The sequence below is a fragment of the Corvus brachyrhynchos genome, unplaced genomic scaffold (genome assembly GCF_000691975.1).
Source record: "Corvus brachyrhynchos isolate BGI_N302 unplaced genomic scaffold, ASM69197v1 scaffold10, whole genome shotgun sequence".
NCBI classification, from domain to species: domain Eukaryota; kingdom Metazoa; phylum Chordata; class Aves; order Passeriformes; family Corvidae; genus Corvus; species Corvus brachyrhynchos.
The window spans coordinates 9,644,907-9,657,648 of NW_008236180.1; the positions used below are offsets into that span (position 1 = coordinate 9,644,907).

Sequence of the window (12,742 nt, forward strand, 5' to 3'; positions counted from 1 at the left end):
TACTATTCACAGCCCACAATGGCCCCCGAGCCCCCTTCCTGCCTCGTGGCCACTATGGCTCCTTGCCAGCAGCTGCGCTCAGGCCTTTCCTCTCCCGACTCGCGGTACCACCAGCAGAACCCAGCTGTGATTTACCAAAGGAGCAAGAGCCTGAGCCCCAGCCAGCTGGGCTACCAGCAGCCCAACCTGATGGCCACACCAGTTGCCATTGCAGATGCCCACAGGTCCGTGCTGGTGCACGCTGGTTCTCCAGCCCAAACATCAGCCGTGCTGCACCACTCCCCAGGCCACCAGCAGCCTTCTCCTGTGATCCACTACTCTCCAACCAACCAGCAGCTGAGGTGTGGAAGCCACCAGGAGTTCCAGCACATCATGTGCTGTGAAAATTTCACATCCAACGTGTCGAGATCCAGCCAGCCCCAGGCCAGCCAGGCCCAGAGGCTGAGCCCCAGTTCGTACCCCACCGTGATCCAGCAGCAGGCGGCCCCAGGCCAGCGGGCAGCCAAGAATGGGCCACCAGGGAGTGACCAGAAGGAGGTGCTGCCAGCAGGAGTGACCATCAAGCAGGAGCAGAACCTGGACCAGGCGTACCTGGATGATGGTAAGTGCTGTGTTTCTCTCTCGGGAGGTTTGTTGGAGGGAGGGGGCAAGGTCAGAGTTCTCAATGCCCCTGTTCCTTGGCGTGGCCTCCTTTGATGGGCGTGGACATTTGCTGTGCATTCAGGCTGGATTTGGGTCTTTCATTAGGTGCATTTTTGGTAGAAGGCAAAGCACTTTGGCCACTCACCCACAGAAACCCTCTGCTTGCTCTGTGCCACAGGCTCAGCTGCCAGGTTGAGCTGGTCCCATTTTGTTTCCATTTGCCAAAGGTTCCATTGCCAGTTTGGAAGATGGCAGATCTGAAACGAAATGCACTTCTTAATTATTTTATTATATTTTTCATATCAAGGCAAAGTCCACTTTGTAAAATGCTCTGTACATTTTGTACCAGAAAAAAGCCCATTGAGCAGTCTATCAAGGCCTGTAATGAATGGGGTAGTGCTGCAGGCAAAACCATTGCAGATGTTCTAGATGAACAGTGGGACATTGATAAGTAAAACAATGCTGTTTCTTTGTTGTGAGCCAGCTGATTTAGCCTTTAGGAATGAACATAATTTAGAGTAAAGCTTTCTTTGAACATATCCTGCTTCTTCTTAGGTAGGCAGCTATTGGCAGTCTGGTTGATTGGTTCTTTTATTAAAGCACGTTCCTGGCAGGAGGAAATCAATGCAAAATTAATAGTGCAGCTGGACACTGCAATCACAGAGACCAGCAGCAAGCCCAACATTGATTTTAGTGGGGGCAGAGTGAGGCTGCTGGATATATTGCTGCAAATACAGGATGTACTTGTGCAGGAAGTACAGAGCTGATTGTCTCGTATGGGAACTCTGCTCTCCTCTCAGTCCAGGCAATTGCAGGCTTGATCTCCTGGATGTGCACCAGGATGTGCTCTAAGCACCCATTAGCTTGGGATTCTTACTGCACTTAACTCACCTGGAGTTGTGAAATTGTGCCTGTGAAAGTTTGGCTTTCTTCAGCTGGGTCCTGGTGCTCTGTATCATGTGCAGCCTTCACTGCTGGGTTTGTGGGCAGAGTAGAGTTTGGATGGTTTCCTCTGTTAGCTGTGTTTGCAGAGCTGATGCAGCTTTGGTGCCATCGCAGTAACATCTGGAGAGTTTTTACTGGTTCCCTTCTCTGAGCAGGAGATTTAGGAGAACTATAACTGAGGAGATTCACTTTCCATTCAGGGAACTGGGCATGGTAACAAAGCAAGAGAATCTTTCTAACAGGAGAACTAAACACTGTCGTTTAGGGTAATTTTAATATGAGAAGCTGAGAGATTCTTCCACATTTCTAAAAATACTTGGTACACACCTTGTAAAAGAAAGAAAAAAGAATCTTGAAGTAAAAGCTAACTTCAAAGTCAGGCCAAAGTCCACTTAAAAGAATTCCCAAGATGGACTGCAAAATTAATTTTTTTAATCAGGCCAGTGACACCCAACTGCAGCCCAGCTCACCAAGGATGCAGTCACCCTCCCTGCTAAGAGGAGCCATTAGGCAGAGCAGCAGCAATTAATAATGAAATCCCAGGCTTTTCCTTGGCTGACTGGATCATCTTGAATTGATTTCAGCCAGAGATTAATTTATCAATCATGTCACTCAAATCAGGCCAGGCAGGATGGGTGATGTGCAGTCTCTTACTGACCTCAGTGAGTTTACATCAGCTGCAAGTGTGACTTGGAGAATTGTGATTTACTTTAGGGCTTTGCAAAGCATTTCATTCTGAAATGCTCAGGACTTGAATTGAAAAGCCACATTGTTTGCTGCTGGGGAAAAGTGACTCAGAACATAACAAAAGCCATGTTTTTCCTGACTAGAAAGTTTGGTTTTGTGCTTTATAGTATTAAAAGAAAGCAAACCCAAAGGATTATGGAGGCTTTTCCCTCGAATCCCTTTTATCCAGAAAGCTCTTCTGAGATAAAGTGAGCTGTTAAGTCTTGCTGTGATTTTCACAGACAAACACTGAGCTGGTGCTTCCCCAGGCAGGCTTGGCATGAGCCAAGTGCTGCTGCTGCTGCTGCTGCCCAGGCTCTTGGGCAATCACTGCTTGGTGTCTCTCGTTTCCCTTCCCCCATCTTCCTCCTCTCTCTTCCTTGTTCTCCTTTCTCCAGAGTTCTGCTGACAGTCCAGCTTTCGTCCCTTTGCTGCTGTAGCCTCCTCTCATCAGCTCTTGCCCGCTGCCTTCATGGTTAACACACAGCCTTGGTGGTTTGGACTTTGTTTCTATTCCGAGCTTTGCCGCAAACTTCATGAGTGACCTGGACATGCCCCACGCTGTCGGTTCCTCATTCCTGGAGCTGGTGCCTCTCAGAGTGGGCATGCTGAGAGTGCTGGGGCTGTCCTGGGTGTGACCAGAGCAGAGCATCCCATAGCTGACACCATTGTTACTTCTCTTCAGCTCTCTCAGCTTCCTGATGTCACTGCTGGCAGGACCACTCATTATTTTCTTCTCTTTCCTGCTGTAAAAAATATGTTATTTGTCCTTCTTCAGGCAACCATGGTTTGGTTTTGCTCAGAGCCTTCACTGCTCCACAGGGTTCATAATACTGGGAACTCAGCACACTTAACCTGCTCACCCCTGCCTTGAAAAGATAAGAGCTGTTCCCCCCTCTGCAGGAGGATTCCAGCCTGTGGGCTCTCGAAATTGAGTGCAGCCAAACCAGCCTGGGCCTCAAGGCAGGTGATGACAAATCTTTACCCATCTTCTCGGGTGGGTTTTGCCATGTGCCAGGAGCTCTTTGTGCAGAGCTGCACAGCTGGTACCACCCACAGCCCCTTGGTGATAACTTCAGCAGATCTGTAGCTGGTTTGTGACCCTACTGCAGGAGTCCAGACCTGCCATGTGCTTTCTTGGAAGGAGACACTGGCCCCTCTTCTCCTCTTGCTGGTGCAGCCTCAGAGAGGAGGTGCCCAGCCCAGCCTGTGCTGCCTTCTTGCAGCTTCCCAGCCTTCCCCTCCCAGACAGAATTACAAAACAGGGTTACTGGAAGGAAGGCTCCACTATCCAGTCAGAGAGGATGGATTTGGATACGCACCCATTGCAAGTTCAACATTTCCACACATGACTGCCTTCATACACTTACTCCCCCATATTTCTCTGTAAAAAAAATATGTATCTGTAACTTTTTGTTATCAAATAGTGTGAAGAATCCCCAGAGGAAGGGTCTGTTCCTGAAAAATTGACAGGGAAACCTTAGTTACACACCTCTGCCCCACAGATTCAGTACTGTTGGAATTACTTTCTCCTGCATGTCAGGAGATCCTTCAGGATGCATCAGGTGTCCAGGCTAGTGCTGGCAAGCAGGGATCACCTTCAAATGCAAGTGAAAGCCATAGAGTGACAGAGTGATAAGCTCGTTTCAGCCAAGGCTTCATCTTAATATTATTCATAACCAAACCACCCACAATGGTAAAAGTTACCCAAACAACTACATAAATATGTTGACAAATAGAGCTTAGTTCCTCCAGCACCCTCAGAGCAATGAGATTAACTCTTTAAAGTACAAACCCAGTTAAAAATGTAGTTCTTTGCAGCACTGTCTGCACCCCCTGGGGGGGCAGGATCGAGAGGGGGCTGGGGGCACTGATTGTGCTCCTCCTGCAGAGCCAGAGGGCTCCTGTGCAGCCCTGGGGAAGCTGCTCAGCTTCCAGGAACTGGTGGGCCAGTTCCCCATCTGGGACACAGACACAGGGCTCACTTCCATGCACAGATCATGGTGGTGTAGCTTGTCTTGAGTGTTATCAGCTTGCCGGCCCTAGATTGAGATCTCTTCGGTTCAGCTGTCAGGCTGAACTTTGCAAAGAAGAATGATTGTCATTATTCAAATAGTAACTGTCTAACCACATCTGACACTCTCAAGTGCCTGCTGGATACAGCAGCTCTAAATTATTTTTGGTGCACAGCAATCTCTTTTTGGGAGGAGAAGAGCAAGGCAGATGATGTGTAGTGGTTTATCAGGCTGCTGATCAGTGGAGATGTTTTATAGTGAGCTCAGGTATTTCGCAGAAAACTTCAGCCATGTCAGGTGTTTCTCAAGAAAATGGCTGTGCAGGATGTGCCGTGTGGTCCTTGCATATCACCCAGCACTTTGGATCACCTCCATGACGAGCAGTGTGCTCCTTTGTGCAGTTTTGCTCATCCAGCACCACTCAGAGTGTGTTACATCCCTGCATTTCCTTTGTGTGTTCTTTCATTCAGCAACAATCCTTAGTCTGTCCCCATGGTACTGTGAAATGAAATTCAAATCCCTTCTTCATGTTCAGGAGGAAGCTTTCTTTTCTGGCCAGCTCTGTTCTCCTTGGGCAGGGAGTACCTCCAGGAAACCCTGGCTCTCCTGGGACTGTCAGCCCAGAGTGCTGCTCCAGGACCGAGCTCCTTCCTGCCAGGGAGTCCTCGGGGCTCTGGCTGGATGCTGGCACATCCTGAGCTCCCGCTGCCCTCCCCAGCCCTGCACGTGGATGGAGGGGGTGACACGGAGCTCCTGCCAGCTGGGGGTTCCAGTGGGAAACCCTCTGAGCACTGGAGCTGCACTGGCAGGACCAGGGGCTCTGCCTGCCTGGAGAGAAGCTGCTTTTCTCCCTAAACACTGTAGTGAGCCCATCCACAGAAAGCACAGAAGATGGTGGCTTTAGGGGCATCCTTTAGGTTGGTTTGTAGTTGTTTTCATCTTGTGTCCATGCACAGAGTTTAACGGCAAGACAGAGCAGAGGGGAAATGTTCTTGTTTCCTGGCATTTTAGACAGGAGCGAATTTGAATCCTTCAAATGGGCTGGGGTTCAGTTTCGAGCAACAATTTGCATCTAAAAAAGCCATGCTCTGTTTTTAATTAGAACTACTTTTCATAGAAGGTGTGGTCACTTCTGCTCAGGCAGAGTTTGACTAAGAGTGAAGCCTGTATGTTCTCCAAAACATTCTGCTCAAACACTCTAGCAAATCTATGTATTCATCAGACTCATTCCTGAAGCTCTGACTCACATTATTACAGATTTTCTGTTCTCTGCTGGGACCTTGCAGCACTCCCTGGGTACACTGCAGTTTTATTTTTGGATCACTGCTCTTGCGGCTTTGTGTTGTGTTAGGATCTGCATGCCCCCATCCTATGGCAGAGTCTTGCTTTTTTAGAGGCAATATAAAAAGAGAACAAAAAGGTGGTTCTGCTCCCAAAACCCTGTAGTCTGTTGGCAGGAAGTAGAAAGATCAGTCTGTTAGAAGGAAGATCTGGGTTGAGTCTGAGCTTGGTCTTCCAGCAAAGTATTTAACTTCCCTGTACTTCAGTTTACCGTTATTAAACAGTATCTTATCCTCCCCTCTAGTTAATTAATTCATGCATGTTAGTAACACACATGGATTCTCAGAAAAATCCCTACACTTGCGTACCTGAATAAGAACTGAGTCTCTTCACTGTTATGGCAGGCTCCATCTGATCTTGTTCTTCACCTCTAGAAACAATTCATTATTAAAAAGTTCAGACACATCCAGCCCCATTTGAAGACTGCCCTTTCCCCAGCAGCCTTTCTGAGCAGCTGCCTCAAAGCATGCAAACCAAAACAAAGCGAGAAAAAGAAAAACCCATACATCCCAAATCAGCAGTAGAGGAAGGAAGAAAATGAATCAAGTGATTAAAACCATAGTTCCACTGGCACCTCTTTGTTCTCGAGCTCAGGAATCTTTAATTGGTGCAGTAAGTGCCCAGAGGCGAGTTGTGTCACAAAGCATTTCCTGTGCCGAGAACATGCAGAGCCCATTAGGAGCCCAGTGCTGCTCTGAGGGGCACATGGGCACTGCTGCCTCCTCCGTGGGCAGGCTCCCACCAGGACCTGCTGCCCCAAGTCAATAAAGGCCCGTTCTAGGGATTTGGGGTGGAAGGCATGTCCCTGTTTTTGAGGGCTGGCTGTTATCAGCTGAAAGCACTCAGTTTTCAGGAGGCATCAAGCAATTTTCAATGATAGTTTTGAAATACTGGCAAAGAGTTACTTGAAAAAAATAACTTGTTCGTGCAGTTGGGAATTGAAAGCTTCTAAACCACAATAAAGTCCTTTCCCAGACTTACTGTCCATTTACTCCAAGCTCATGGCATTCCTTAGTCAGTCTGAATCACAGGCAGCAGACAGCTCTTACAAAGGAGACCATAGACACCCATCTGTTGGAAGACATCTGCCAAAATGGACCATACATTTACTTTTATTCCCTCAATCCACTTTCAATTTAAAGGGATAATAACAATAACATTTTTCACTCCAGTGACACTATTCATCCAGCATAGGGAAATGGTCACGAATTAAAATTATTCCACTGCAGAAAGAGGCAGACAAGCTTTTCCCCAGCTCTCACAGATGGATGAAGCAGGATCAGAGCTTTTGAGGGACTTGGCTCCAGCTGAGGCAAAAAGTCAGTGGTAAAACTGTGACTTTCCTGGAGAATCCCAGACTTGCAGGTGCCCCCAGGTGTGCAGGAGCTGCTGCAGCACTGGCTGCTGTTATCAGCTGAAAGCACTCAGTTTTCAGGAGGCATCAAGCAATTTTCAATGATAGTTTTGAAATACTGGCAAAGAGTTACTTGAAAAAAATAACTTGTTCGTGCAGTTGGGAATTGAAAGCTTCTAAACCACAATAAAGTCCTTTCCCAGACTTACTGTCCATTTACTCCAAGCTCATGGCATTCCTTAGTCAGTCTGAATCACAGGCAGCAGACAGCTCTTACAAAGGAGACCATAGACACCCATCTGTTGGAAGACATCTGCCAAAATGGACCATACATTTACTTTTATTCCCTCAATCCACTTTCAATTTAAAGGGATAATAACAATAACATTTTTCACTCCAGTGACACTATTCATCCAGCATAGGGAAATGGTCACGAATTAAAATTATTCCACTGCAGAAAGAGGCAGACAAGCTTTTCCCCAGCTCTCACAGATGGATGAAGCAGGATCAGAGCTTTTGAGGGACTTGGCTCCAGCTGAGGCAAAAAGTCAGTGGTAAAACTGTGACTTTCCTGGAGAATCCCAGACTTGCAGGTGCCCCCAGGTGTGCAGGAGCTGCTGCAGCACTGGCTGTGCTCTAGGTGGTTAAAACATGTTGCAGTAAAGGGAGGGACTGGCAGAGCTCCTCCCTCCTTTTTCTGCCTTTCCACAGGCTCACTCCTTTCATGCTGTATCCATCAAAGAATTGTAGGTGCTTTCTAGCAGTGAGCGTTGATGGCTGGCAGGTCACTGTCCCTGGAGTCAGGTGTGTCTGCCAGAAACATTCTCATTTCTTGGGCAGAGTCTGGAGACAGAGCAAAGCTGTTGTGTGAGCAAGTGCAGGGTGCAAGGAGAAGGGCCAGCGATCCTCCTGCAAGCTGGGAGTGATACTGGGTGCTTCGCACGGAAATTCTTTCAGTTCAGTCAAAATCATAACTGTTTTGACAAAGTTTTTAAAAATGGGGACTTTGGTGATGAGAAATGCGCAGCTAGAAAATGGTTTATAACAAAACTGTGCAAAGCAGGAAAGGGGATTAACTCATTCTAGCGTTAAATTCTCCGTTTTGCGTGGAACCAGAGAAGTGCTCTCTGGGAGCCTTGAACAGGGCTTGCTTTACACTCCAGCAGCTCACCACAGAACTGTGCTGGTTGAGGTGGTTGGGGTTTTTTTTTAAGTTTTCTTTTGCTAACACAGCTATTATGGTAAAAAGCCTTGCAGAGACACAGCTCTGCTGGTGTAAAAACCCTGGAATCAGCACAGCTCAGGCCAAGTCAGGGAACCACCGGCAGCCCTTCCACTGAAGGGGCTGTACTGGGGTGAGTGTGCACGGGCAGGGCGTTTGTTCCAGCAGTGCCAGGGCTGCTCAGCTGGGGCGGCTGATAGAATGGATGTGAACATGAGGGGTAATGGAAGGGATCTTCCCATGACAGGAGTGGTACGAGCTCAGCCTGCTCGCCTGGTCTGTTGATCACCTCCAAATGAATCCCAGTAATTCCCAGCAAAGGTGGTGCAATGAACTGGGTTCATTTATAGGAACGGGCGTTGCTGATGGGGGTTGTAGCTGCAGCAAGGTGTGTATTTGCCCTCACAAACAGGGAGGGGGACAAAATCCTTTTAGCTTCCCTTCAGAATGAGCATGATGCAATTGAATATAATCAGTGACCTGGCTCACATCCACATGGCAGCTCGAGGCTTTTGCTAATTCTTTGCAATTTCATTGCAGTTCTTGGAATATTAATAGCAATTTAAAAGTTTCTGTGCAGGTAACTGCAGCAGAATATAGAGGGTTGTGTTTTTTTTTTTTCTCAATGATCTTTTCAGGTCTGATCCAAGAAAAAAACAAAACATTAAAAGTACAAACCTGGATGTTTTGGGCTTTCAAAATCCAGACAGACAAAAATGATGCCACTTTGGGGGCGGGAGGTTGATTGCATGATTTAAAAACCAATCTCACGATTGTTGGAGGCCTGACTCCTGAACCCTGAATGCCTGGGTTTGGCATTGCTGCTCTTCACAGTTTCATTTGCTACAAGTTGGGTTAACGTTAGGAATGTGCAAAGGTGGGGAAAGGATCTTTTCTCCCCTTAAAGCTCAATGTAATAACTGGGAGGATTCAGCTCCTCCTGTAATGACTCTTGAAAAGGCAACTTGAGTCCTTTTTGAGCTGCACTTTGAAATGTTGGGAGCAGCTGCGCAGAGCCTTGCTGCTCGGAAAAGTTTGGAAAACATCTGCACATTTCTTTAACTATTGTGAAATAAAATGCCTGGCAAGAATAACCATCTTAAAGATCTACAGTCTTTTTATGGTGCAAACTGAAAGGCAGTTATAAAGCCTTCTACTGTAGAAAAATGCCTGGATTCTCAGCATTATTCACACAGGCAGAACTTTCTCAGCTCAGGTCACATCCTGCGAGGCAGCAGGGATAGTTGGTGGGGGACTTCTTGTCTGTATAGACCTTTTCTCTCACAAGAATGAAGATCTAAAATTGATTAACTTAAAGTCCATTTTTCTTCCACCTGTTTTTCATACTTTGTTATAAGTAACAATATAATTATTTATTCATAATTAACTATAAACCTATATATATAGTTATAAAATATAATCATTTATAATCAGTATTTATTTATAAATCTCTGGTCATTTTTAAATTAAAAATATGAGAATGAATCATCTGAATTTCCCATCCAAGTTAGTTTTCTTATGAGAACTCAGAGCAGTGAGAGCTGCTTTTCTGCCCAGCAGAAGCTGCTATGGCCTTACACTGCCCAACCATTTTATAGCTGTTTGCTCACCAGTTCCCAGAGACTCCTGTGCTCGGATTTGGATGCAGTGAGTGCTTAGAGGCATTTCAAAAGCAGACTGGACAAATGCACAAGAAGACAATCCTGCACTGGCTACGAGAGGTACTCAATGAGCTAATAGATCACTGCAGCTCCTCTGATGTGAAAAACAAGCAGTGCATCCGTAGCTGTGCCAGTGGGAGAGTCGGGGACTGGGGAAGAGCAAATACTTGGAGACCATAAAACTCCCTTCAGCACATTAGCTCCTAGTTTGGATTTTCAGTCAGGTGCTGGCTTTCATGCTCTTCCTCACTGTGTAATACAACTTTTTCTGTGTTTACCAGGAAGAAACCTAAAATGTATAAACAATGCAGTTGTGTCTGAATCATCACTCCAAGTCCCCATGCTTCAATTTTGCAAGCACAGAAATCTGGGCATACATCCAACTGGAAATTTCACAGATGACTCCTCGCTCTAAGAGGGGTCTGCACAAAAACCTGAAATCCAAGTATTCCCAACTTTGCAGGCTTTCATATTCTCCAATTTATGTGCACCTCTCCAAGGGATGCTGCAGTCTGTTTGGAATTAAAGCTCTGATCTCTGCAAATTTGCATGACTAATGGTCTGCAAATGACTTTGAAAACTTGGTCTTGAGTTGGATTTAACCCGCGTTAGGTATAAAAGAGTTAAATCTTCAGCTACTGTTAACTGGAGTCAAACCACTGAGGATCAAAGGGCTTCACCATGAGCAGCTCTTACTGACTCAGTGAGAAACAAGGCTCACACTCCCCATCTTCTTACAGGTTCTCCTAATCCACACAGTTCCCATTTTAATCAAGCCATGTCCTTTTGTGGATTTTTAATTTGGAAACTTTGCACTCCGAAATATAAACTAAACTCTGCCTTCAGCTGAACAAACACTATTTCTTTCGAGTGAGATTGCAATTAAAACTATCTGTAGTGAGAAAAGTATTGCTGACTTCTGCCTGTGGATATGGGAGTGATAGGCTTCCACCTGAGGGGGAATTTTTCCTCATGGATAATTGTCAGGTGTGGAAGTAAAGGTCAGAAGGGGCTGGCCCTTGCTCCCACCCAGCCGTGTTGGGCTCGCTGGGGGCCATGGGCACTGGGAAGGGCTGGTTGTGCACCAAACACCAGAGACCCTGCACAAATAGTGGGGTGATGTCCCTGCAAAGTGCCAGCAGCGTGGTCCTTTCTCAGTGGTGACCTGCTCTGACTTTCTGCAAGGAGGCTGAAGCTCCGCTCTCAACGTGCAAGGAGTAACTTGGGCCAGGGCAAAAGCAGCAGTAAATTAGAGGAGTGTGAGTTTGCAATCATTCCCTCTGATCAGCTCTGCAAGGGGGGTCTAGTCAAAGATTCCCAAATTGTGGTGTGGTTTGGTTTGGTTTGGTTTGGGTTTCTTAATGAGGGATGACTTCATCACCCGTGAATGAATCGAGTCAAATGTAGGACAAATAGTGAGACACATGAATGACTCCTATGACATTTGCAGTGTCTCAATGGGTGCTGGTTTATTTAGGTGGTTTCTAAGTTTCTTTGGAAAAAGTGAGAATGACTAAAAGAAGGGGGAACCACTTCTTAAGTATGGCAGTCAATGGTGAAAGTATTGTGACAGTTAAACCTCCGTGGGTTCAATATCTGTCATTATGAGTAACACAGCGTCAGTTTTTTGGTAAGATCTCAGTTCCAGGAGACTCCACAGCCGCAAGACCAGAGGCCTGGATGATGTATCAGACACTGCATTCCTTTTGTGGTCAGATACCTCCCAGTGCTGGGTCTTCTTCAGCTGTCAGCCCATCAGTGGGCTTCCAGTTCTCCCCAGGAGGCAGCAGGGCTGTTCTGTGTCCCTGGTCACCAGCACAGGAACCTGTGCTTAGGGAAGTGCCCCAGTTCAAGTCACTGCAGATTAAGTCTTTATCATTTTGTACAAATTGATGTTTGCAAAGCCTGGAAATAGTCTGGACACACCAGGCATCAGGCAGATCCAGGCTTAAACTAGAACTGAGGCTAATTGGAGGGGGACTTTTAGCAGCTGCATTTTTTAATTCTATTTTGGGTTGTGTATCTTTCTTCCTTGAAATTGCACTACATTTTCTCTTATCTGGTTTCTTCTGCACCCTTGTTCATTTGCTTTGAGTTGGGTGCTGTCTCCTTCCTTGGAAAGCAGTTCAAGACTGCAGCATCTAGGACTCCAGCAGGCAGACCCTAAGTGAAGTTTTCAGCTGGGTAGGCTGGGTTACGTGAGGGCTCTTCTGAGGTCATCCTGCAGCTTCATACCCTCAAATAACTTAGTGGAGTTGTAACATGTGTTTCCTTTTTTAAAAAATGCCATTGATTTTTATACAAATTTTTCTTGAGGACAGTTTTCATAGGCTATTATTAAAACACAAAAGTCGTACTATGTCTGTTTTAGAAATTAGTATCTCTGACCCTTTGTTTTGTACTTGGTTGCATTTCATAGCTCTTCAAAACTATTGCAGATTCTAGATCAAGATTATAACTCCCCAGAATTTCAGGCTGTTCAGATAACAGTCTTGGTTTAGATGCAGCACTAAATGCTCCTCCAACTGTTTCTGTCATGCAGAAACACATCTCTGTTTTCAAAACCCACTGCAGAGCGCCAGTGTCTCTGCAGGGGCTGGAAGGAGCCTCTCCCATGGGGGACATTCCAGTCCTCGGGGACAGTACCCTGGCCAGTAATCTGGCCCTTAATCGCAGTCAGACTGCAGTATTTCCTTGATTCCAGCAGCCTGTGTGAATAGCACAAGGCATTCATTTCCTCCTGAGCGGAGCACACGGTGGTGGCTGGGGTTTGCTGCCCACGTGGCTGCACTGCCCGAGGCCCAGCCTGGCAGGATCAGAGCCTGTGGGAAGAGGG

At 46.5% G+C, this 12,742-nt stretch overlaps 1 protein-coding gene across 1 annotated transcript in view; it reads left to right on the plus strand.

Moving 5' to 3' along the window:
- Window positions 1-12,742, plus strand: part of NFATC2 (nuclear factor of activated T-cells 2) — an 82,260-nt gene that overhangs the window by 54,796 nt on the left and 14,722 nt on the right. The window contains exon 10 of the mRNA XM_017735041.1: window positions 39-601. Within this exon, the coding sequence (XP_017590530.1) occupies window positions 39-601 (563 nt within the window). The remainder of the gene's footprint in view (window positions 1-38; window positions 602-12,742) is intronic.